Here is a 27,021-nt window from a genome sequence, read left to right on the forward strand (position 1 = left end):
ATATTATACTAATGTATGAAACTTATACTAATGTATGAAAAAAACTTTTTTTTTATTTTTCACGTCCTTAGGAAAAAGTTACATGATTCACTCAGTCAGAGTTTAGAAATAGGGAATAGTTTTCAAAACTATTTTATATTTTATATATAGATCTGGATAAACTTTTATCTGACGAATATTTTATCTTTATTTTGCAGTGTACTCTTCATTTTATGTTGTCTAGCAGTATTGAAATGTACCAAAGAGAGGATGAAAACAAAGAGTGTAGATTGACTAACACTCGCCCTTTCAGAAGTGTGAGAAGTGTTATTAGCAATTATTCCATTAATACAAATTTAGATATGCACGATGATGTAGAAACCTTGACACCTGAACAAATGTAAGTAATATAATTTAAACAATTTAACTCAACTGTCTGAACAAAAAAGTAACACATTAAAAATATAATTAAACAAAAGAAATCCTACACTATATTTAAAAAACATATTTCTTTTCCAATAGTTATAAAAAAGGATTATAGTATGGTATTCATTATAAATTTACAATCAATTTTACAAATATTTTCCAGAATTTGTTTTAAATTAAATTTTTTCTTAACTAAAAATTAAAGATTAGTTATTTTAATTAACTTTTTTTTTTATTTTTTCCAATATAATTAACCTTATAATAAATTATGCGCATTCTTTTTTTCTATCTTTGATATACACACTCGAATCTCCCCATCCATATTAGATACCGTAATTCTTTCATGAAAATAGACATGTTTCAATTAATTTTTTTCGATGGAGAATCGATTAAGGAACAGGTCCATGATGTGTAAAAGACGATAGAATTAAGCTTCGAGATATAGATTAAAAAAAAAAAGTTCAAAAATATGAAAAAATCGATTTAACAAATATTATACTAGGATTTTTGGAATTCCAGTGTGTATAGTTAGGGTTAATGCCTTATAAGAGTAATTGTTTATAAAATTGTTTATAAAAATTGTTTATAAAAATTACATAAACTAATTAATTTTGTTAAAATTTAAGTTGAGTTAAATAAACTTAAATTAAATTAAAAATTAATTTTAAAAAACATTATTTAGTTAAATTAAAATAATTATTATAATTTTTATAACCAAATCTATAGTGTATGTTTACTTTAGAGTTTAGATGATTAGAATTCAAAGTAATTGCGATATGAACACATTATAAAGGAGGATGTATACAACTTTTAAGAATTTTTGCGACCATGCTGGGAATCGTTTTATTTCAACATTTTTAAATGTAATTAAAATTCGCTCATTTTTTGCAATGCAAAGTGTAAAGAAATAACGGTCTGAATCTAATAAAGTTTATATAAAGTAATTTAATCGCATACAATGTTAGCATGATAAACAGTGAATATCAGAAAAACTTAATGCAATAAATCGTACATTTCAGAACTCACAGATCCTTCTTCAACAATTCATAAAATATGTTGGTAATATAGATGAATAATTTTACGATCAGCGAGACATATTGTTTTGAAGAATTGATCTTCCTGTTTTTATGTAATATGTAATTTGCGAAAACAGGAGCATCTTACAAATTCATTTGATACTATTGAGCACAAATGTTACAATTTTTAAATGTATTTTTCTTCATAAAAATCAAAAATTATTATAATAATGACGCTACACTTAAAGAAAAATTGATACATTGAAGATTAATAAAATTCTTATTCACATTATTATGAAATCGTGTCAGTTATGCTTCATGTCAACAATGATATCAAATATTATCAAAACTGTATAATATATTATATCAGATTGTTTTGAAATATATAAAATAATGAAAACTAAATTTTATAATTTTTATACATCATGTATTTTTTTAATATGGCATACATAATATACATATTGGACTTATTTTTAAAAACTTTGATTGCAAACGTAGCGATGTTATTACAAAACACAAAGACGAAGTTACCAAACATGTGTTTGATCCAAACGCTATGTATTCGGAATTTCCACCGAACCACCCAAAGACCGCTCGATTAGTTGACAAACCACTAAGCAGTTGTCCTATAGAGAATGGCGTTATAAAAACTGCGTAAGTAGTAGATTTTATATTTTTATACACAATATCTGTATTTGTAGCGTAAACATATCTATATTTTCATTCTTAATAATATTACTGTTTACTTCCTATTAATGCCTACTAAAGGCAGCACAGATTTTTGCATAACGCATAAAAAAATTAATTAATCAAATGACTATGTCCGTATGATTGTATTCCGTTGCATGCATAAAGGTAAGATTTTATTTGTGTTTTTACAAATTCATTGCACTTCTCCCAGAATACATGATATGATGGCCCTTCTAATTTAAAAACTCTATTGTTTATTCCTTGACATCACTCCTTGTCTTCATAATTCTCTTGAAATTATTGTTTGGCTTAAATTTATAATGCTTCTAGCTCGTGTTGAAAATATTTTACATGGTGTGCTCAGTTGGCTAAACCACGCCCCTCTTCACAGCAAAGTAGCTTATTGTAAAATGAAAATGAGCCTTTTGCTATAATTTTAAATAAATAACTTTTAACGAGTAAGTGAATTCAAATAAACTTTTGTACGAATGTTTATTTGAGTTTTATTAGTATGTGTACAAAATTTTATGTAATTGCATGGTAATACTATTTCCTCATCAAATTTACAAACAAGTATTGTAAAAGCGCCATTTCCTATATACCTACTCTGCGACTAAACAATAATATATTGACACAATGTTTGTCTTCGTGTCTTCGACTAGAGAGTCTAGCCACTTTCTGTTAACAGTATCCTAATGAATTATATTATCATAGCTGGGGTTCAGTTTCTGCCGGACCGCTAATTGCTGGTATAGCTGCTGGTCTACAACCTGAAGATATAGCACTCTCGGAAGTTCTTAGCGACGATAACACAGAGAGAAGAACAAATTTATCAAAATTGTCATTGGATAATAAATGGATTGCAACCATAACTGGTAATAAAGCTTTATTTTTTATATTCATATTTTGTACTGTTTCATGATGTATAAATTTTGAAGAAATCCACAGAATTAACACACAATAAATAAAAATATTTTTTAAACATTTATTTAATATTTTTACATTAAATAAAATTTTAAAAATATTTTTTTTAATATTGTCTGCTGATTAGGAAATTGCATCAGAAAATTAGCATTTATAAACTGATCAATTACAAACATGATTTTTCAACTATTTTCTCAGATTATTTTATCAATGAATCGTTTAATACGACATCCACAGTAGGAAATTACAAAAAATTTATGTATTTGCAGGTGATTTAGCTGAAGTTATTTTAATGCAAGGACCTACAAATAACCAGGATGAAAAGTTTATAGTAGGTGTAGACGGCAATTGGAATTCATCAACTATACCCCGTTGGTATTTTCTGACAAATAATAGCAAATTACAATTTACTGCGGCAGAGATTAGAGGAGATATTGATGGATTCATTCTTGCAAGGGAAATTGAAGATTTATTTTCAAAAGTACCTAAATTGAGACTGTCGCAGATTTTAGATCTATATTATAGCTCTCGTGGATTATTTAATCCTACAATTAGAGCATGTAATCGAAAAACATTGTTCCAAAAAACTATATCCAACAACTATAATCAGATAATGTCTGAACAGGTAATATTGCATACATTATACTATTGAATAAAAAAAAACCTTTTTTTTTAGTATAAGAACATAAGAACGTAATCAATTTCGTATAGCTTTTTAAACTGTGAATACAATTCTATTCATTAAATTATTCTATTACAATTAGAACGTATATTTTGAAACGGTTAAAGTTGCAAAAAGCTATTTTTAGTATATTTTTGTATATTATAATTATGATGTAAAAAAATATTTGTAATTAATATTGCATCGAGATTAGCAACTTAGCTAACTTAGGGTGCTCTTCCATGACAGTTGGAATTTTGGAAAACGGAATTTCGGAAAACGAAATTTCAAAAAAGTAATAGAGTGGGAATCAACCAATTAGAATTATTGGAATGCATTATAGATCGTTTTGCACATTAAATAGAGATTATCAAAATTGAATTTCTGTACGTATAAAAAGAAATTCATTATTAATAAATAATTGTTCGATAAATATTTATTAATATATGTATAAGTATTTTTCCAGCTTATAAATATAATCATTTATATCGTTGAGGATAAAATTGCATGCTTATCGGTCCGAAATTTTTTTTGTGGCTATTAAAATAATTTAATATTCTTTCTTTAATAAATTTTATCTGCGACTTTTTGTGACTTAATTGCATTATTAGTAATTTATAAAAAAAATTAGCACTTAATTTTCATTTTTATTGATATGTATATATTTTATATACTTTATACATATATTTTATGATTTATATATGTATTTTGATTTATTTTATTACTAAATATTAGATAATAATATATCGCGATATTAATTTTAATCATATCTCTGTATTTTCATTGTGCGACGGATATTATATGCTTTAATAGCATATGTAAATTCACAACTTTAATATAATAGATCTTATATTAATTATAAATATTTTTATATTATCAAATCAACACCATAAATTACTTTTAAGAATGAAAGTAACAAGTACTTAATTTTTGTCACAACAAAATTTCTCTAATGCGTCATGATTATATGTCAAAATATACTAAAATAATCCTTTATGCAACTTTAACTGAAAATTTTTCAAATGTAACATAATAGAATATAGATTTGAAATAGTAGCGCTCATAAAACTACGAGAAATAATTATTTTCATTTTTGTGCACATTTTTTTATTAAATAATATTGTTCAATAAATCAATTAATTATTTTTGATAAGAAGTAAATAATTTTATCACACTTACACAATGCATTAACACATACGCACGACAAACGCATGAGTTTTCAAAAATTATAAATCAAACCTTTTAAATTAAAGCAGTTCATTTCACTTAGACATTCAGTGCTTCATTAGTTTTGGAAGAATATTTGCATAAAGCTACAATAAATGACGATAAAATGGAAAATTTTGCAACACAAGCAACAGAACAGCTGGCTCTTTATGTTGGTGAGTATATAGGTATTCAGCATTTTACAAAATAAATACTTATTTTGAGATAAAATAAAGAGTAAAGCGTATAAATTTTAGATTCAATGGATAACGATTTATCGTGCAATAAGACAGAAACAGGAAATTTTGATGCTATTACTCAAATTGCTGTTGATCTAACAATTATTATTGATATAACATGGTCTTTTGATGCAATACAATCAATTATTGCGTAAGTACAAATTATACGTAAATATATTTTATCCATGTAAATAACGTTTGTCATGTCGTTATATATCGTCTACGCAGTTACCTTTTATAAGAACAATTTGATAATTTTTCGTAACAAAGTTAAGTATGCTACAGGTTCTAAATCACTATATATTAGTACATATGTGCATATGTATATATGAAAGAAATATATGACTCCTAAGAATATCCTCCTAAGGACATTTTGAGGATGTTGAGCACTTCTCACTTACTATATTATAGGACATTCCCGAGAAAGAAATGGGATATCCAGAAAAACATCCTCAGTACCTGTCCATGTACTGTTTGATATAAGCACATAGTTGGAATACTGTGTAATTTATCACTTAGGTCCGGTTATTTCACCTTTTGGTAAATTTTACCTATTAAATCTGGCAATCCGCGCATGTGATTGAATAATCTTGCTACTTACCCAACAGATAAAACATTTTACCAAAAGGTAGAACAATCAATCCTTAATAAGTATACTTTTTTCAATAAAAAAAACGCGTAATAATAAATTATTTTTCCAAAAGTGATTATTTCAACCTTAGTATTATTGTTATGAAAAATTATAATTTTATAAAAATTTTATAAATTTTATATCGTTATTATAAAAACATAATAATATAATCGTATTACGAGTAATGCATTACTTTCTGTCTTTAAAGCTATCTTATATAAACATAATTTCAATGAATAAAAATATTTTTTATTTTAACAACTAAAAATAAAATTACCAAAAACAGCCAAAGACAAATTAATAATACAGAATGTTAATAATAATGAATTCATACATTTAATAATACATTTAATAATACAGGATGTTAATGATAATGAATTCATACATTTAATTTAATATGTTTATAACATTAAAATTTCAAGCGAAAGTAATAATTTATAATTATTATTAGATATTGTAAAGTCGAAACTAGTTTCGCTTGAAATTTTAATGTTTTAAACACATTAAATATACTTCATTATTAACATCCTCTATTAATTCATCTTTAACCGTCTTTTGATTTTTTTTGTTGTTGTGTTGTTATTTCAATAACAAATTGATCATAAAACTTAGCTGATTTTTTATTTTTTTCTTAATAGAAACATATTGGATAAAATCGACATAAATCGGTACAACAGTCAATTCACAATCATTAATGGTCATGATGGCAGTATCATGTTGAATACTACCAACAGTATTTTAAACTTTGGTTTATATAATATAAATAATTATACAAATAATGGTATGCTTGCACATTTTATAATATATCTCAAATGATTGTATTCTATTACAAGTGATTCAATTTGAAAATAACTTTTTCAGTTACTAACGGAACTAACTTCGATCTTCCTAAATCACTTGACAAATTGTATGTTTTGCAAAAAAAGAAATTAAACGATACACGTTATGGTCTTGGAAATGCAAAATCTGATGTGGTTTTAATTATTCCATATACATCATCTATCTCAAGTTCTGATAAAGACTACTGCACACAACAGATTAAGAAGATGCGAGAACAAGTGCCGGGTAAATTATTTCCTATAAAAACTATCAGCTGCAATTATTATCTATATAATATTCTGATCCCAGAATAACGGTATTATCTTTCATGAATAAGCAGAACGAATTAAATTGAGAATCGATTATACAGAGTGTGTTCTTAAATAATACCCACTAATCATATAGTGCTATTTCCTAATAAAAAATCAAATCGAAAAGTTCTGTATCATTTTGCAATTTTCACTATAGTTAACGAGATATTAATTTCTAAAGGTTGCCGAATAAATGGATAAAATCGATGCATAAGACATTTTAAAGTATTGTTCAATGTTCTTTGTGAAACATTTTGAAGATGTTTCTTAAAGAACTCTTAAAGATATCTTAAAAATTGTTTTATATGTCGATTTTAGACATTTTGCTCAGAGGGTAATTAAGAAAAAATATTGCGAAAATTGTAAAATGATAGAGGATTTTTCGATTTAGTTTTTTATTAGATACTATATGATTAATGGGCGTAGCACTATATAATTAATGGGCGTTATTTAAGAAACATCCTGTATATCTTGAAATGAGATGAAAATTATAAAAAAGTGAACAAATTCTAAAAATTTCTAAAATATTAACAATTTCATCACTTAACATTTGATCATTCAGATCAACACCTAAGTATTTCCTCATTTTTGTGCAATTTTTTTATTTCAAGATATACAATCGATTCCTTGAATTGAAAAGTTATCTACTATTTTGTAATTTTGCAAACAGTTAACAAAATATTAATTTGTAAAGATCATCGAATGAACACGTTTTCGCCTAACTTATCACCAAATACACGACCATTCAAGGAACACACTCTATTATAGTTAAGAGAAAGTCAAAGTGACGTATTTTCATTTTCTCTGATAACAAAATAATGACTTTTAGTTACAACATTTGACTGCTTATTAACTAACTTTAACTAACATCAAAATAAAGTTATTTTGATATCATTTTGATTTTTGTTGACTTTTGTGTTTCTTAATCAGTGGATGCTAGATGCGAGAAGTTGTTTACTACAAATCTAGAATTGCCGTAAAACTGGAAATCAAAGAAATCAGGAAAAAATCAAGAAAGTCATGGAAGTCAGGAAATTTTGCGAAATTTTCTGGAAAAATAAAATTCCCACAATGTAAAAATAGTTCACATGAAGTAAATGAAGCTTCATTATCATTATATTATATTATTGCAGATGCCACATTACTTATGTTGACTTATGGATCGATAGATAGATGGACAGATCTTATATCATCAACTGACTTGTTTGCTGTAACTGCTGCAGGCGATATAGGAGATTCAGCGACAATTACTAAATTAATTTCGAGAATAAAACAAGGTATGTGTAGGATCAGATCGTTTCCTTTAAAATCTGAATTTATATAATTTTACAAATATTTCATCTTATATTCTCGTTATAGTTCCACAGCGGTTAATCAATACACAATGTGGAGACAATTATGTTATAGTTGGAACGTCGAATTCATTTATCAATTATATTGAACCGAATAAAACAGTCTCTTACAGAATGCATCCTAATTATTTCTTTTCTATCAACAGCGATCATGTTTCTAAGATAACGGTAAAACTTTTCATACACAAAAAATATTTTCTTTTTTAATAAATATCTTTTCTAATAAATAAATATTCTAATAAATATTCTAATAAATAAATTTCTTTAGATTCAAAGTGATGATAATCTAAAAGTATGTAAATCGCAACGTTTTCAAAATATTAATGAGACAAATGACTGTGTATCAATAAATAATAATGCAAGTACTATTGAATTTTCCTGCGGTGATGCTGGTTTGATACATCTTTGCGATCCGTTGTATCTCTTAATCATTGCCAATTCTTCAACTACAAATTTTAAATATGGTAAACACAAAAAAAATTATAAATTTAAATTAAAAATTTAATATATAATAACTGTTAATATATCACAATGAATGCATCCAGTACAATAACCGTTCAGTGAGACACTGAACACTCACTGAGCAGAGTATCTATTATGGAACATTTCGAAACGATTCCGATCGGAATTATTTCCTAGAAAATACAATCAAAATCTAGATTTGAAATTTATAATTGAATAATTCTGATCGAAATCTAATAGGTGCGCTGATAGTAGTACTGAATACACTCATTTTTTTTTAAGTATATGTACTCTTAAATAACGCGCACGCACGCATGCACGCACGCATACACATATATAATATCTTATAAAAACGTAATGTTTCTTTTCTTTTCTTATAAATCACCTAATATTATATTTCTTTAGGTCCAGATGAGTGCAGATTTCCTCATATGATCAAATACACCATTTCCTATGAGAATTTGGTATGTGAAAGTAATGCAAATACAAATATGTTGAATATCTTCATTTTAATCATAAGTATGATATATACATTTTTGTAATAAAAAATACAAAAGATAGTAGAGATTGCAAAATTATCTTTTTTTAACAAAATCATATCATGTAATTCAACATTCCTCAAATTTGAATTAGAATTGTAAATATTACTTAATATTACTTAATACCTTTTATTATTCAATAAACATAAATAAGATATTTTGGAATCATTTTATTCATATGTATTGATGGCGCTGAAAGTTTCAAAATAGAAAATATTGTGAAACTTAATTAAATAAATAAACTAATATTTAAATAATGATATTGCTTCTTTAAATAAAAGGTTTACAAAGAGTCACTGTATGATCCACTCCACAGGCAACCTTTCTCACTTGAGCTCCTACTGCAACCTGTTACAAGAAAACAAATTGTTGCAGACAAAAAACTATCATTATATAGATGCACGCATATATTTTTTATTCATATTTTATTTGTAAATTATATTTTATGTTTACCTTTAAGGGAAAAAATTGATCCTTCACATGCCCTAATCCCAAAGACCCAAATCTGTTACAACCCCACATGTATAAATCCCCTGTGTTGGTTAACGCTGCCAGTTGATTGATTCCACAGTATATATTTGTTATCTAACAATGTATTTAATGATGTATAGTTCATGAATATGTTCACAAAAGGCTTTCGGATTGAAAAGATTTTTTTAATAAATTTAAATTATTTTAATTACCTTGACATTACGATTATATACATTATTGCCAAACAATGTAGGAGGAATCATGGTTGGTTTTAATACTTTTTGCACTTGAGGTCCAAGACCGAGTATACCGTATCCCCATACAAAGACATTACCATCATCTGTAACATAATATATTAGTATAATATGTAAAATATATATAATATATAAAATGTATTAGCAAAAATCAGAGATATATAGCATGACAAAAATTAACACAAAATATATTTAAAACAAAAACTATTATCAAATAAAAACATAAATAGTAATTATTAAAATAAAACTGTTAAATTAAAATTATTATGAGTTTTGGTGCTTACTGTTTAAAACCATACAAAAACATCCACCTGCTGCTATGTCTGTTATATATCCTAATTCTTGTGTATATAATTCTGTAGCAATGTTTACTTGATAATTATCTTCTCTGATTGGTAATTGATTATATTCCGAATTACCCCAGCCATACACTTTCCCTTTATCTGTAGTAGAAATATTTTAGTTATGTTAATATTATATGGAAATATAATGGGTGTAGTAAATCTTAAGAAATTGATTAATCATAGCTAAGTAACCATAGTTCTTCCGATTTCGATTGTAATTAATTCCTTAAGATTTAAAGTTTACTACATCTATTGTTTTTCAAAATTTATACAAATACTTGATCTGAGTATATGCATTTCATAGTTACATACCACTAAGAGCTAATACACAGTCAGCAGCACAGGCAACTTTGACTATACGCTGTCCTGCCAGGTCACCCTTGACTAAACTTGGTCGATGTTCATTTTGATAGTGTGCAAGACCTGTTTGTCCATCAGCACCCCAGCCAAATGTATATACTCCACCTGTCTCTGTCAAAAGTACGCTATTATATAATGTTAATAAGAAAATACTAGAAAGAGAATTATAATATAATTATATAATATTTAATTGATATTTTGTACCTGTGATCTTGACCAGCTGTCACCGCAACAATTTTATTTCCTTTAATGTCAGGTATATGATGCACAGCTGTACTTTTCTCATAATTTTCATTCAATATAATGGGCCTACCACACTGACCATATGCATTATTACCTAATGTAAACAAACCTTCTGTTGTTAATATTAATAAATGTGCTCTTCCAGCAGCCAGGCCTATAATTTTGGTTGAGGCATTCTGTAATGGCAAAGTTATTGGCTTTGGAATAAATATCATATTGAGAAACTTCTCATCGAGATTGTAACCTGTTGTAGAAAAACTAAACTATAGTATAACTTTTAAAATTAAAGTTTGTTTTTAATGAAGGGGGGGCTTTATAATATTGGCAAAACTAAAATAGATCTTTAGTTACCAAGTTGTGAATCAGTATTTATGCCAGATCCATAAACAATATTCTTATCCGAAGAATGTACAGCATAAGCTGTAAAACCATAACCACAAGCGATATCTGTTACCCTATGTTGCTCAGCAAAGGACAGTCTTTTTGGTTTTGAAAGATATGAAATTCTGTTCTTTTTTAATGCTCGTGGTTCTCCAAGAGCACCATGTTCCGCAAGACCCCACACATATACTCTACGATCGTTCTCTCGACTTATCGGATACTGAAAAACTATAATCCATGTGATTTTATATAAGTAATCTGTCAATTCGACAGTTAATGTTAATATAAATAATAGGCAGAAACGTTTTCTAACTTGGTAAAGTTTTAAGTTCAGGCTTCAAAGGTATGGATGTCTTGCTGTCTAGGTGCAAATTTTTAGCACGCCTTGTGACTCGCATGAACCAATTACTTCCTGCATTCAACATTTTCGTAGATTTCCTCAAAATGTAGAGATATATGAATATTTTGTAGTTCTTCTTTTCAAAATCCCTGTTTGGATTTTACGAGCACATGGAGTCATAGCATGGATAGATCGCGTTTTTTAAAATCTTCAAAAATTTTTGAACTTTAAATGAGAAAGATACATATTTGGGCGTTGAAAAGAGAGAAAGCGAAGATACTGAATGCAAAAAGTACAAACAACGCGACAGATCTAAAGACTACGACACACGATGCTTGTTTTCCTGCTAAATTATTAGCTGGATTAGAATCTTGTCACCGTATTGGCTGCGATGCTAGCACAGTCATTGGCTGCGTAGCAAACTCAGTTGAGTGAGCGCTTGCTATTATTGATGTATTCTTTTAGATCATCAGTATTTTAGATTTGGAAGAATACATCAATAGCAGCAAGCGTTCATTCATCTATTGAGTCCGCTGAACGCAGCCATTTAATAAGATAGTTTTAAAATAAAAACGGATTACGTCCCATGTTTTTTTTTAAACCGTATCACAAACTTTTGCTTAACGCATAATACAGAGTGCATAAACGAATCTACCAACAATCTGAATCCTTCCATTCCTTCTACTTCAAGAAAAAGAAGAACTTTGATTGATTGATTCTTTTAAGCCAGTTCTATATTAATTGCAAGCCGATTGGAAATTTGTTGCTACAGCCAATCTGAAACTTGCATTTTGAAATCAACGCTTCATATTGGCTGTCACAGCAAACTTGCGATCAGCTTGTAACTAATTTGGAATCGGCTTCATGAACAGTCATAGATAGAGAGGACAGAGATTAAAACCGGCGGCACACGATGCTTATTTTCCTGCTAGATTATTAGCTGGATTAAAATCTTGCCCCCGTATTAGCTGCGATACTGGCACTAATAGCACCGCAGCCAATACGGTGGCAAGATTCTAATCCAGCTAATCCAGCAATCCAGCAGAAAAACAAGTATTGTGTGCTGTAGGCTTTAGAAAGAGACATAAGATCTGTGCAGACCTATGTCTCTTTCTAAAGGACCATCTATATAAGTCGCAAACGCAGAACACAGGTCGCTGATGCATTTGCGACCAATGAAAAGCTGTTATTAGTACAATTGCTGCTTCTGGTTGGCTGTGGCAAATGCGTCTGCGACTTATGTAGACGGCCCATAAAGCCTGCAGCACACGATATTTGTTTTGAGATGCATTCCAAAACTTGATTCTGTTTCCTCCGAGTATCTTTTATCTTTATTCAATATTCAATGATCAACAAGAATAAAATGATACTCGAGTTGACTGAGTTGAATTTTGAAACACAACCCTGCTGGATTATTAGCTGAATTAGAACCGCATTGACTTCTCAGTACAATATCCAGCAAAATGGCGGCTACTAGATACTGTTCTGAAACAAAATGGGAACGCAGTCACTGTCCAACTGCATCACCATGTTATCTCTTCCCCCATGTTATTAACTAGTAACTTTCTATTAAATTATCTTCATTTCGGCGATACGTGTAAGTACATACATGATATATATAATTAATCACTTTGATATTAATATACCAATATAGTATCAATCTTTAAATATATTGTTAAAATTAAGATTTAAAATTAAGAATTTAATAGAAAGTTACTAGTTACTAACACATGTATCAAGTACTCGTGTAAAAGCGGTCAGTGTAGAAAAAGGGTACGAACGGTATGGACAATAGGCCTTACGAGACGGTAAGATTAAGTGAGGCGTGATTGAACAATTGGAGAAGCAAGGACAGGACTTGCGACAAAGAGAGAAAGAGAGAGAGTGATGTGTGTGTGCTGTGTGTACGCGCGCGCGTGCGTGTGTGATGTGTAACGTGACGACGGAACCGTCGTCGTCAGCGGACAAGCAAGCAACCAAGCAGAAGCTAGCAGCTAGCACAGTCTTCCTTGTCTTACTAAACGGACGGACGTCACTTGAGTAAACGTACTTGTTCCTCGTGGGATTAATGCAATGGTCAACTGTCAATATTCATTGGTGCACAAAATATGCCATTGAGTGCTTGTCTCGTATTTTTCGCAGGAACGAGAACGATCGGTCGCGGTGAAGTCGAATCGGCGAGATAAGGAGGTAGAAACAGAGAGAGAGAGAGAGAGAGAGAGAGAGAGAGAGAGAGAGAGAGAGAGAGAGAGAGAGAGCGGTAGGGAGAGAGAGCGGTAGGGAGAGAGAGGGAGGGGAGAGAGAGAGAGAGAGAGAGAGAGAAAAAAGGAAAGAGAAATATCTGGAAAAGTGCACTACAATGTTGATTCTAACATGCGAGAGGACGAATGCAACAATCGTGTCTCTCGTACGTTAAGTTGTCATAATAATGGCAGACAATGTGCAGAGAAAATCGCACAGGCTGTCAGATGGTAGCAGGAAAGTGTCGAATCCCGTGCATCGCACGACCACGGAGACGATACGTCTTGGCGAGATAGACAGGCATCATCAGCCGGTTGTTGTACCGAGCAGCGGTGTGCAAGCCCCGAGTGGCAATCGGAAAAAAACGTCGTCGTTCCAGATAACTAGCGTTACCGTAGGCTGTCGCATGAGCAATGATGCCGGCGAGGATTCCAACGACGACCTGGACGAGTCGCATACCGAAGACAATTCCGTTGAACACTCACGCATCACCGATCTCGACATCGAGACACCAAGTTACTCCGAGGACACCTTCTCGAAAGAGGATGTGTTCTTCAACACGAGCAACGCCGCTCTCAGTACAGCCCCGGTGATCCCTACCAGTTCGCAGTACGGCCTGGCCATCGTGCCGTCCGAGGGCGGCAATATTAGTAATTCAGTTAACGATAGCAATATTAATACCTTGGACATTACGTCTGTCACTGACAAGCAGGACGCAGATCTGCGCGAGGTTCACTCGCATGGTAGAAACGAGAGGTTCAAAGTGGTGAAGATTGAGAGCACGGAACCCTTCAAAAGAGGACGATGGACCTGTATGGATTATCTCGACCATACATCCGTTAATCAACCGATGGCCATCGGCACACCAAAAGTATCTGATCCAAACGAGGTGTGCATATCATATGGCGTGACCGACAGTGGGATTGTTATACCAGAGACTGCGAAACAATCTGTAGTGACAGTGACTGATGATAAAGGGATTAATATTGATGCTAATGGACCAGATACAGTGCATTCGTCGATCACTGTGTCAAATAATCCCACGCAATCGGCATCGAGTGCGAGCTATGCGGTGAATAATTCAATATCTCCTAATGTACAGCATAATCCTACACAGACCCAGGCTAAAGCGCAGCAGCAAATTCCGCAATATTTTCAAACTCAGACTCAGCCAATAGCTACACAGCAGCAACAACAGCAACAGCAACAGCAACATCAGCAGAACACCCAAGGCTCTACGTTGCCTTCCAATTTGCAGGCTACTCATCCCAACAACTTGGGGCAACCTCCTCAGAGTATGCCTCAAGGATCTATCCCCATTATCACTAGCAATAGCACAGTAACTCCCCAGCCAAGTATACCTCACTCCAAGGAAGAAGCTTATGTAACGGTGAGCACGCAGAATCAATCCTTACCAGTTCAGAATGTCTGTCAGTCGACGGTGCAACAAACATCAGCTCCGACCTCTCAGACTCCAAACATTCTCGTCACGCAGCATCAACAGTCAGAATCGGCTCCTTGCCAGCAGCCTTTGGCGACGCAGCAGCCGCAAATGACACAAATCTCCGAGCCAATGACTGCCATACAAGGGATACAAAGTATGCAAAGTATTCACAAGACGGCTGGAGCGCCACAGCAGTCACAAGCGATTGCACCCTCAACGCAGCAATTGCAGCCGCAAACGACTAATGGTAATGCCCCGGTGCAGATCACACAAATGACGGCCGGTTGTCAGAGTGCTGTCGGCGGCCTGCAACAGCAGGGAAACATGACGTTTCATCAATCCGATCCAGAACAAGAATCCATCTCTGGTATCGTTGCTAACACTACTACCATTCAGTCGGCCGATGCGACTCTTCTCGAATCATTAGCCGAGGTTACGCAGGGCAGCGACGAGCACCGTACTCTCGAAGATAATGAGAGGTACTAAAGATAGAGATATAATAATTGCAAAGAAATTAATCTATTTAAATAAATAAATAAATCATATTTGATTATAATATATAACAAATCTATATTATTTTCTACTACTATTTTCTACTACTATTTTCATCATCTAACTTTTTTTATTGTATGTTTTTTAATTGAATAAGTTTATATGAACATTACATATGTACATTGCAGTATGCCGGGAACAAGTGCAGTGGCGATTGATAACAAGATCGAGCAGGCTATGGTAAGAAATTGCTATAATAGAGACATTTACTGCTCATTACTTTAATGGATGATAAACTGTATTATAATCTTTTCTAGGATTTAGTTAAAAGTCATTTAATGTTCGCGGTACGGGAAGAAGTCGAGGTATTAAAAGAGAAAATAGCTGAGCTTATGGATCGTATCAATCAATTGGAAGCAGAAAATTCAATCTTAAAAGCACACGCAACTCCAGAAACATTGGCGCAATTGAGTCAGTCAGCAGCAAAATTATCCCAAAATAATTCAGGAAATGGTCAATAGGTAACCATTGTACATAAGTTTCTATCGATACTTTGTCAAGTAAATAATGGATATTATAATTATTGTATATAACTTTACGATTTTTAGAAATTTATAAATAATGAGATTTATTATATATAAAAATATATATTAGCATTAGACACATTTTTTTAAGTAAACTAAAGATAATGGATTATTTTTTACTATTTCAGTTTACCGTTTAGGAAATATATTTAAAATCGTAAATTGAAGCTTTCCCTCTTTTTCAAAAAATGACAAATCATTTTGAAGATATGTTTGTTGTTATTCTAGATAGAGAGTAACACATATGAAAATATACGAGTGCATGCCGAGACTAAGCAGCGCTAATGTGATAGAATTGACATTATTTTACATTAGAAAAGTGATTTTTAATATTAACAAATAATTAAAGAGAAATAATAATACAACAGGATAGACAGTTTAACATTCCTAAATTATTTTTTCCATTGTTTTTTAGTATTTAGATAATTTAAACGATAGATTTGATCAAATGTATTTGTCAACGTAAACGAAGATTAATATTTATCGACGTTCAGTGCCAAGCATCGTTCAAATTATCGACATTTTAATTTTTAATCATTTTCCAGCCTCTTTCTGAAATAGATATTAATGATAAATTTTGTCAATACTCATCATTTTTTAGTATCAAATCTCATTTTATAATCTGATTTATATGTAAACTGGTTTTTAAAATTAGATATGTACATACATATATGTATGTAAGTACACTGTGTCCAGTAATGACCGGATCACTTCTCGTGAGCAGATAGAACGAACTAAATTTAGTCGAAAAGTTCTAGAGATATTAATTTCAAAAGATCATCACGTATGTGCGTAACCGCCCGACCGCAGTCTATCGCCAAAAGCATTTGCAAGCATTTTCTTTCACCGCTTATGCGTTGCCAATACCGCTTATAGTAAATAACTTCCTGCGCGCTTAGCAATCTACGACAATGCGCGCTTAGCAATCTACGACAATGGGCTCATCGCGCGCTTGGTAGACTGTGCTATTCGACAGTCTTTAGAAATTAATATCTCATTACCTATTGCGCAAATAAATAGTACAAAGCTTTTCGATTAATCTACTTTATCTGCTCATGAGAATTGATATGTTCATTATCGGATACACATAATACATACACACGCGCGCGCGCATACACACTTACATAAGGTTTGTTCGCATGCTCTAACATGCTCTAAAATACTCCTATCATAGCATTTACTCACTCAAACGTGCTCGTTGAAGTAAGTAGAAGCTACAGAGTACATTGGAGCATGCTGGAACATGCGAACAAACTTACAGTGTCCCATTTGAAACTTCGAATTACTATACTCTCAAACTATACGTTATTCTAAAAATGTTTCAATACAACTTCTCATACAGCATGTAATATTACATTAATATTGCATTAATATTACATAATTAATATTGCATAATTATTGCTGCAATATTAAATATCCGCGAAAATCCATTGCAGAAATATTTCTACAATATTGTGGTAGTATTCTAGTAAAATTAATTTCTAAGGAAATTGTTACTATGTTCGAGGAGGGCGTTATCATGCTATTGTATCGTTTTATTCAGGTCCAATGAACGATAAAGAATGACACAATAGCACTGATAGCGCATTTCCCGATTACAGCCCAAGAAAGTATTCCTAACTTAATTTATACATAGACTAATCAAAAATTGTCAAAAAAAAGTTCATTTAGCATGTTACGATATACACTTATACTGATATAACATATAGTATAAATTTTTATATTGATATATCGAACAGCAGTTTTATATCCATTATGAAACCCTTTTAGGTAACTCTTTTTCAAAAATCATTTCATTGAAAATCGTAGGTTAAAAATCTTATAATGCTGTACTCTTTATTCTATCCTATCTGTTCTTAAGAGAAACTTTCAAAGAGGACACTTTGAAAGAAAATTTGAAAATCACAAATCTTTAAGTGGATGTACCTCCAAGATTTTAAAGTGATCTTTATTTTTTTAATGAAATTGTATCATTTTTTTTATATAATATATGATTCCTTTAATTATTTTGCATAAAAAAATATTAAAGTATAAATACCAAAAAGTCATCGATACAAGATTACAAGATATTTTATTCTGGCACGTATTGACATAAAATATTAAATATCTCGTAAATTATTAATTAATTTTTTTATAATCTTAATATTAAAACAACGTGACTTCTGCTGCGCGGACTAATCAGTATAACAGGAAAAGAAAATAATATTCGGTTCAGAAGCGAAAAAAGGCGATGAAAAGAGAATTGAAGAAACATTGAATTATGCAAGTAATAAGTCATACATTTATTTGAAATAGACACACGAAGATTAGATAATGCACGAAAAAATGTAAATGAGAAAATAACACAAATATAATTGCAGAATATTCGATGATTTTACAAAGCTTGTACTCGCGGAAATTTAAACGGCATGCAGTTGCCTGTTTTTTCTATGCTGAAATGTATAGTTCTCAAAAATCGTAGTCGAGCTCAGAATTATACATCATACTGATTCGTGGAACATATTTGATAAGTAAGCACGTTGTTTTGTATTCGGACGCAGATGAATTGCCTTGGTAATGCAAGTACCGGTCAAGTCTTGGCAAATTGCTGAACGCAGATATCGTGAATCGCGGAAATGAGCGCGATACACATAAATATGTGTCGAAAACGCTCCATCCCGAGACAATGCATCAGTCGTCTGGGAGTATGTAAATGATTCGCCGACTGCTGAGAACGCTCAGTGGAGACAGAGAATCCCCTGTGTCAGATCGCTGCAAACATTTAAAGGGATCTTTTGCTGCTGAGAACACTTAGCGGGGGCGAAGTATGCGTTACCCCCTTTCTCGTTACTTGGAATTCATATAGGATCTCGGATCGTTGGAATTTGCTCACTTAGTGGATTGATGATTTGCTCAGGATTATGTGCGGAATCAATCTTTTTACCATGTGTCGCATATTTTATTATGTGACGTCGGGATATCTCGGTACGGATTGATTTTTCTCGCCGGTTAACATCCCCCATCCTCCATATTGCGCGTCACGATATCGGTTCTCACGGGGAAAGATGCCGATCGGCAATAGATACTCGGCTTTTCCGATTGCATCAATGACCTATTATGATACGATGGCATCCGGTAAATAAGCGGCTGGTAACGATATATTTTTGAGATATATCATTATAATCTTGAACAGAATAACGAGAATCGATTGGTGTAAAGAAATACATAGTTGCTTTTTAAAAAAATATGTAGTCAAAATGGATAATTTTTTAAATCAGCAACTATATGTTTTTTTTACACCAATTAATTTATATAATTATTCTGTTCATAAAAATATTATGATTATCAAAAAATTAATAGTTTACGGAATATTTAATTTCGTATTAATGACATATGTGCCAGAATAAAATTATTTCGTAAACTATTGATTTTTTTGGTATCTCTATCTTAATATTTTTATATGAAGAATAATTAAAGGAATCATATTATGTAAAAAAAATTATATTTTCATTTAAAAAATGAAGATCACTCTTAAAATTTTAGAGACATATTTATCTAGAGAGGATCTGTAACCATCAAAAGATGTATCCTTCGAAACAAAGTAAGTTGAAAGTCCACTTGAAACATTTTTTAGAATAACAAATAGTTTAAAAGATATTTGCATCCAAATCTTTAAATGGAACACTATATAGGGTATCCCATTTTAGATAATGCATTAAGATTTCTCGTAAATTATAGTATATACGGAAAAAAAAAGTTTCAAACAAATGTTGTATGAAATTTTTTAAGTAAAATCCCTATTTTTCATTACATATTTTCGTAGCTTACCTTAAGAGATTTTTAAAATATTATAATAAAATATAATAAAATATGTAAAATATTATAATAAATATAATAAAACTTTTCGAGTTATAAAACTTGAAAGTTACAGTACTACCAGTGTTAGTAACAGTACTAATGGCGTTTTTACTGTAAAAATGAAAATAAGAGGAACAATGTCCAATAATCTCGATCTTGACAAATGTTAGATCGTGATTTTAAACAACAGTCGATGGAAACATCTTGGTTAATAGGGAATTTTTGCAATAACGTGAATCCAGATATGGTGAAAAATCAATTATCCTTTTCTTAAGTAGTTGTTAAGAAGATAATCCGATCTTATCATTCACCGTATTTGGATAAACAGTATTGCATAAACTCCCTAATATTAACGCGATAGTACTGTAATTTTTAAGTCCTATAACTCGAAAAGTTCTTAATGAAAAAGAATTTTTATATTATAGTATTTTGAAAAGAGAGCTTTTAAGATAAGCTACAAGAATATGTAATGAAAAATTCAAAGTGATCTTTAAAAAATTCAAAGTGATCTTGACCTGACTTTAACAACGTCAAGGTCAAATCAATAAGACCTTCTTATGTACTGTTCCATACAATTTTTGTTTCAAAGAATTTTCTGTATCTATCATATTTTCTTAATGTATTAAAAATGGGACATCTTGTATATATAGGGTGTCCGGTAATGACCGCATAATTTCTCACTGGCAGATAGAGTGGACTAAATTAAGTCGAAAGTCTTGTATCATTTTGGAATTTTCGCAATAATCAACGAGATTAATTTCTAAAGTTTGCTAAATAAGTAAGTGCCCAGCTGTACCGCTAAACTGCACACTCATTCATCATACACTGTTAGAAATGTTTTTGAATTGTATTAACTTTTAAATTACACAATTTGAATTTCATGGCATTATATTAAATTTAATGTATTTTTAATGAAAATTTAATGAAATTTAATGTACACGTTCATTTCATTTAAGTAATTACTGTTTAACATTTAAGTAATTACTAATTTAATTTTCAGTTAAATCATTCATTACGTTTAATTTCATTCATAATCGATCTTCATTTACATGTAAAAGAAGCTCGTGTTTACATTTCTAACAGTGTAGCTAGACGCGCGGGAAATTGTTTACTACAAGTGACAATAGTTACAGTTACAGGCAATGGTACAGGACTTTTCTATCTAGTTTCTCTCATTACCTAGTCTGTTCTTAGTCAGGTTCACGAAAGAAATTATGTGACTCTCACCACCACTCTGTATATATATATATATATATATATATATATATATATACATATATACATACTAAAATCAAACCGAAACCCTGTTTTTATACCAAAACTGAAATTTCGATCGAACACTTCTTGAGTGTCAAGAATAGGGGGTGGTTGTCTTGCTAAGGGATTACAGTTTAAAAATTGAATTATGCGTATTCCAAGAACTAAATTTGCAGCGAATTTTCCGTCGTGAAATGATTTATTTATCTATTTTTAGGCATAATTTTTTTCTTGCGTGATGTATCTTTTTGTAGTGTGATTTATTTACTAAGGGATTGCAACTCAAACATCGAGCGATTTCCTATTGTTAATTTTAAGGTGTGGAGGGATTTAATGGACGTCCCTTTGAATCGAAATTCCTGCTAATCGAAATGTGCTCAAAAATTTTTCCTTGAGGGTTTCCAAAGTTTATAAAAGCTCGTAATTTTGAGCAGCTACTCCTTTTTTTTATTTTCGCATGGTGAAATGTTCCAATTGGATAGAGGTTCAAATAATAAATAAGCGAATAAAATAACTTTAAGATATCTTTCAAAATGTTTCATGAAATATCTTAAAAATGTTTTTTAAAGGACTTAAAAGTATCTTAAAGGTGTTTTATGTATCGATTTTAGATATTCTGTTCAGTGGAAAAACAAATTGCGAAATGATTGAAAATTGCAAAATGATACAAAAACTTTTCATTTAAGTTTAATCCGCTCTATCTATACACAAGCGTTTTATCAAAACGTACCAAATGCCCTGTATATATGCATTTATATATACATATATGAGATGTTTCTTAAATAGCGCTCATTAATTATGTAGCGTTATTCCTGATAAAAAAAATGAATCGACAAGTTCTGAAAATTTTTCTATAATGTTCAATGAAGCAGACATTACCGAGTAATGCTAAGAATCACCCACTGCTCTATAATATATTGGAGCGAGCCTTTCCTATATAAAATTATAAGAGAATATAAAAAATTGCGTGACGAAGAAAATAAAGGCAAACATATATTGGTCTGTCTGACTCTTTTTCTACTTATGGTAATAAAACAGCTAATGACATTAGTCGATCAGCGAATCCCTAAAAAAGAAAACTACCAACTTTACATTAGAGATTAGAGTGTCCTTGTTTAGGAATTGAAATACCCCCCATTCCTCAATGACTCGCTCCATTATGTTATAGAGCTTACTGGTTCGTGCGGTGGCCTTAATTCAATTAGCACCGTCCTTTAGATTAGAGAGTGCACGTCAGTCAGTGAGTTACACAGCACATATCCAGTAGTATGCGCTCGTGCATACTGCTAGATACGTAGCTCACTAACGTGCACTCTCTAATATAGTTCCCTGTTCTAATATAGTTTCCTGCATATTAGACACGGAAATACTTGCCGTGCGGCAAAATGTGACACAGGTAACCAATGAATATGTTAGGAATTATAAGCTTATTGGCTACGCGTCAAATTTTGCCGCGCGGTAAGCGTTTTCAGATTCAATATGCAGAAACCAATAACTTTTCTACTTATAGTGGTAAAACAATAGTAGCCAATCAATGAATCCCTAAGGGCCTGCGCACAACAGAATAAATATTAGGAATAAATATTAAGATTTCAATCTATCAGATACTAGTTACATCGGAATACACAGTTTCTGATAGGTTAAAATCTTAATATTTATTCCTATTTCTAATATTTCCTCCATTGTACGCAGGGCCCAAGGATATATCCACACAAACATGTATAGTATAAATGTGTGCATAAAGAAAATTATTCAATTACATTTTACATGCGACTTTATAAGAAAAATGTGATTGGATAATTTTTTGTATGTTATGCGGTTATGCAAGTTGTGTGGATACACCCTAATAGCTTCTGCACACTGGACGCGGAAACGTTTTCACATTTGCTGCGCAGCAAATGTGATATGGCAGCCAATAAGCTTACAATTCCTAACATGTTCATTGGTTACCATGTCTTATTTTGCCGCGCAGCAAGCGTTTCCGCGTCCAGTGTGCAGCCACATGGCATAAACCGATAAGTCAGTCAGAATACTGCTTTAAGTGTATGTAATCTGACGGAACTAGAATAGTAAACTTATCCATAAAGCAAATTTCAATCGGTTGAAATTTGTCTTACGGATAAGTTTACTGTTATTTCTATTGCCGTTAGATTACGTAGTCTTAAAGCAGTCTCCTGATTGGCTCATTGACTTAAATTTACATCTTAAAGTATTACAGAAATTTTGTCTGCGGCAGTCTTTCCTAAGAAAGGAATACTCGAAGGTGATTGGTTAATTTTTATAGATTACGGTTACGAATCAATATAAACGCTCTCTAATGCCTGTTCTACAATAGGGTTGCAAGTCATAAGCCCTATTCTTTTTAACTGAACTTTTGCACCAGTTCATCTTTCTTCCTTTTCTTTCCTCCTGGAGAGAAAAGGAAGAAAGATAAACTGGTACAAAAGTTCAGCCAAAAAGAATAAGCTGTAAAAAATTGGGTACATTCAGAAGCAACTATTAAGCACTCATTAAACGATCATGCTATGCACTTATTGATCAATCATAATCGATTATTTTTTTCATATTCAACTTGATTGGCCAATTTCTTATGGCTTATAACTTGCGACCCTATTGTAGAATAGACATAAAGAATAGACATAAAATTTAACATTAGTTGCAAGTTGATATAAAGCGTTGATTTCAAAATGCAAGCTTCAGATGGCTGTCGCAACAAACTTGCGATCGGCTTGCAACTAATATAGAACCGGCTTAAGGCTGCGTTTCGCAGCCGAAGGCAACAATTTTGTAACCGCGAAGTGAAACCATGCATGCCAATCTCCTGACAGTAAAAAGTGATAAAAGGCATGAGAACTGTTTAATCGAATGTGCATGCATAGCCTATTTTCACTTTCACGTGCCATTTACAACTGTTTACTGATTGTTAGAAAAGGAAGGATAGCTTGATCCATTTTTTATAAGTATTTTAAACCGATTTCATCATTTCATTTATTTCAAATTCTCTTTATTTACAAATGGCATATAATAAAAATTAACGTGTCATTTCTCGCTTATCACGATTTATGGCCGTGACTACTCAGGAAGCACGGATAGAGAACTTCAAAGGAAGAGAGTGGCAAACTGCATCACACGTGTTTCTTCTGATTGGATGCGGCATCAAAGTTTCATAATAAAAGAGATTGGAGAAAACTGTCACGTGACCCCCACCCCAATTCCTGATTGGAATTCACGTGAATTCACGTGATGCAATGGCTGCGTTCATTGGACTTATCAGTTGAGTCCGTCGTAGCCAATAGTTGCGTTCAGCAGGACACAATAATTTTGCTACCTTTTTATGATTCTCTACTGAGATAGGACTATTCCTTTCTCTTGATTTAAAAAGATTTAACCCAATCAGCGTAAAGAAAACTTTCAACAGTTGCAAAATAAACGTTCTTCTGAACGGAGCCATTTTGTCACTCTCTCTTTGAGGATCTTTAGCTACGGAGTAAAAAGAAGGAGAAATTTAAGTGGCCAATCATGAAAAAGTTGGACTCGATTCCTGATTTCAGAAAAGTGTTGTAAAGAAGAACAAATTCAAGCGCTGTCGGAGAAAACTGTCAACTTAGAGGATTTGATCAATATTTTTCCACCCATAAATATTTTCCTTAATTTTGTATATTTGTGTATTTTCATGCATAGAATATATTTTGAGAAGAAAAGTTGTTGCTCAATTCTCGTTAATTTTTTTTAATTTCAAAGTTTTTTTATGTCGATAAATTAAAAAATGATAATTTAATAATAATTTATACTATGCATGAATGTATGTATGTATTTTTCAATAAATATTGATTACTATTTAGTCAAATAAAATAAAATTTTATACAAATTGAAATTTCTGTATTAAAAATAAAACGTGCATACATGTATATTCCGTATGCGTTATCATGTGGTATATATTTCCAACTTTTCCCGCAACGACACTAAAATCGTATCGTCCCTATTTTCCGCAATTTTCTGTATTTTCTGATGCCATATTTCATCCTCGAGTTTGATGATCTTTTTACTTCATGTCAGGAGGGAAAGATCCCGATTGACTTCATGTCTCGATTGGATACTGTCAATCACAGCGGTCAATTGCCTAAGCCGGTATTCATAGTCAGTTCTTATATTCAAGATATTCCGTTTTAAGTTCTATCTTGAGGTGTCACGAACCAATCATAGGGCCGCATTAGCATCTTAAGACATTACTTAAGACGGTCTTGAAATAAAAATCGACTATGAATATCAGCTCTATTTTCAAGCGCTATAAATGGCTATCCAATCAGATGGCTCTTCTTAAGATTATATATGAGAGAAATGATCGACTTTCATCAAATCAATTCGAACAGAATATGTATAAAGTAAAAAAAAGATTGTATAAATTAAAATTTAAAATAGGCAAGTAAAATTTCACACTGTATGTTTCTAAAAATTTTATTTGTTTACTGAGTGAGTGAATGAGTGAGAGAATGAGTAGGTGTATGAGAATGAAGCGAGGACGAAATGGAAGGAGCAGGGTAAGTATGATACTTTATACGATGTAAAACTTACGAAGAAAAATTTTTTTCAAGAACAAAAAATCATAATCCGTAATTACACCTTTATAAATTTATAAATGTTAAAAATGGTTTCTAGAGGAGAAAAAAAATAACAACGTACAACTTCGGGTTTCGTATTATCAATAATGTGACTCAAACTTGTATACATACAAATAGTCACAGAATTGAGTTTATACAAATCCAAAGTTCTTTGATTTAATAGCGAGAAGTAGCTTATGTCGCAAGACATGACGGGAACTGTACAGTGGAACGTATAATCGAGAGATACATGTGTTTGCAGTTGGTAGATGCGCGTCGTCCGCCGGCCGAATTGTCACGGTCGGCATCGGTTGGAATCCGTCTTCGCTTGCTGGTAACGCTGGAGAACCAGTCCAGAAATATACCTGCGATAGAGGTATATATTTTGTAAGTGTTAATTAATAATCAAGATAGAATTGTCAGCTCACAAAAAGTTCACATAATTTTTAATTAAGAGTAAGAAAATTTGCTACAATTCTTACCAAGTCCTGCCTTTCTACGTGCGACATCTTTTCAACGATGGACCATAACCAGCGTTTAAATTTAACTAATCTTTCCGTCGATTCGCCAGACTCATCGTTAAATGATGTATATGATATTAGAACCGATACGTTGATGTCGCCGACTCCGTTCAGAAGGAGTCTCAAGTCTTCTGACGTTAAACCATCAAGCGCCCCTTCAGGAAGGACATCAAAAACTCCCTCACGCATAGAATGCAAAGCTTTTTCTTGAACTTTGATCATACGAACTTCTGCATATTTCCGTACATAATCATATACGTTGCTTGCAGTCACTTCCATGTCGCGGCCGTTATGCACAAGTTCAATTGAGCCACCTCCTTCTTCAGGACATAAATCGATACTGAAATGCAGAATAATGTTAGATATTTAAATTATATATATAATTATATATATAATTAT

The 27,021-nt window shown here is 31.6% G+C and overlaps 4 protein-coding genes across 5 annotated transcripts in view; 2 read left to right on the plus strand and 2 right to left on the minus strand.

Moving 5' to 3' along the window:
• The window catches only part of LOC108687860 (acidic fibroblast growth factor intracellular-binding protein), a 22,420-nt gene extending 13,162 nt beyond the window's left edge, over positions 1-9,258 (plus strand). Inside the window, exons 10-21 of the mRNA XM_018193870.1 lie at positions 198-379; positions 1,920-2,075; positions 2,826-2,986; positions 3,305-3,660; positions 4,967-5,078; positions 5,160-5,292; positions 6,411-6,553; positions 6,634-6,837; positions 8,036-8,179; positions 8,262-8,422; positions 8,523-8,718; positions 9,122-9,258. Of these exons, the coding sequence (XP_018049359.1) occupies positions 198-379; positions 1,920-2,075; positions 2,826-2,986; positions 3,305-3,660; positions 4,967-5,078; positions 5,160-5,292; positions 6,411-6,553; positions 6,634-6,837; positions 8,036-8,179; positions 8,262-8,422; positions 8,523-8,718; positions 9,122-9,258 (2,085 nt within the window). The remainder of the gene's footprint in view (positions 1-197; positions 380-1,919; positions 2,076-2,825; positions 2,987-3,304; positions 3,661-4,966; positions 5,079-5,159; positions 5,293-6,410; positions 6,554-6,633; positions 6,838-8,035; positions 8,180-8,261; positions 8,423-8,522; positions 8,719-9,121) is intronic.
• Positions 9,259-9,525: 267 nt separating this feature from the next.
• On the minus strand, positions 9,526-11,907 carry LOC108687862 (Williams-Beuren syndrome chromosomal region 16 protein homolog). The gene is made up of 8 exons (XM_018193872.1): positions 11,622-11,907; positions 11,279-11,536; positions 10,889-11,171; positions 10,637-10,809; positions 10,265-10,423; positions 9,939-10,066; positions 9,709-9,840; positions 9,526-9,603 (listed from the first exon to the last, which is right to left on the minus strand). The coding sequence occupies exons 1-8, from the start codon at positions 11,731-11,733 to the stop codon at positions 9,526-9,528; spliced, it is 1,323 nt and encodes a 440-aa protein (XP_018049361.1). The 5' UTR covers positions 11,734-11,907.
• Positions 11,908-13,954: 2,047 nt separating this feature from the next.
• Positions 13,955-16,768, plus strand: LOC108687839 (protein bunched, class 2/F/G isoform). The gene is made up of 4 exons (XM_018193834.1): positions 13,955-15,812; positions 16,014-16,065; positions 16,143-16,346; positions 16,538-16,768. Exons 1-3 carry the CDS (start codon positions 14,077-14,079, stop codon positions 16,344-16,346), a joined length of 1,992 nt encoding a protein of 663 aa, XP_018049323.1. The 5' UTR covers positions 13,955-14,076; the 3' UTR covers positions 16,538-16,768.
• A 9,201-nt stretch (positions 16,769-25,969) lies between these two features.
• Positions 25,970-27,021, minus strand: part of LOC108687863 (E3 ubiquitin-protein ligase UBR5) — a 21,687-nt gene continuing 20,635 nt past the window's right edge. The window contains exons 36-37 of one of the 2 annotated variants that reach the window (XM_018193875.1): positions 26,584-26,962; positions 25,970-26,466 (exon numbers count right to left, since the gene is read on the minus strand). In XM_018193875.1, the coding sequence (XP_018049364.1) occupies positions 26,254-26,466; positions 26,584-26,962 (592 nt within the window). In that variant the 3' untranslated portion in view covers positions 25,970-26,253. The remainder of the gene's footprint in view (positions 26,467-26,583; positions 26,963-27,021) is intronic. The other variant, XM_018193873.1, reaches the window with a different exon arrangement.

Source organism: Atta colombica, unplaced genomic scaffold (assembly GCF_001594045.1).
Source record: "Atta colombica isolate Treedump-2 unplaced genomic scaffold, Acol1.0 scaffold219, whole genome shotgun sequence".
NCBI lineage: Eukaryota > Metazoa > Arthropoda > Insecta > Hymenoptera > Formicidae > Atta > Atta colombica.

Coding starts and splice junctions, on each gene's coding strand:
- LOC108687862 (XM_018193872.1), bottom strand. CDS start 11,733: ATGTTGAATGCAGGAAGTAATTGGTTCATGCGAGTCACAAGGCGTGCT. Junction 11,537..11,621: donor TGAACTTAAAACTTTACCAA/GTTAGAAAACGT, acceptor CATGGATTATAG/TTTTTCAGTATCCGATAAGT. Junction 11,172..11,278: donor AAATACTGATTCACAACTTG/GTAACTAAAGAT, acceptor TTTCTACAACAG/GTTACAATCTCGATGAGAAG.
- LOC108687839 (XM_018193834.1), top strand. CDS start 14,077: ATGGCAGACAATGTGCAGAGAAAATCGCACAGGCTGTCAGATGGTAGC. Junction 15,813..16,013: donor ACTCTCGAAGATAATGAGAG/GTACTAAAGATA, acceptor TGTACATTGCAG/TATGCCGGGAACAAGTGCAG. Junction 16,066..16,142: donor ACAAGATCGAGCAGGCTATG/GTAAGAAATTGC, acceptor AATCTTTTCTAG/GATTTAGTTAAAAGTCATTT.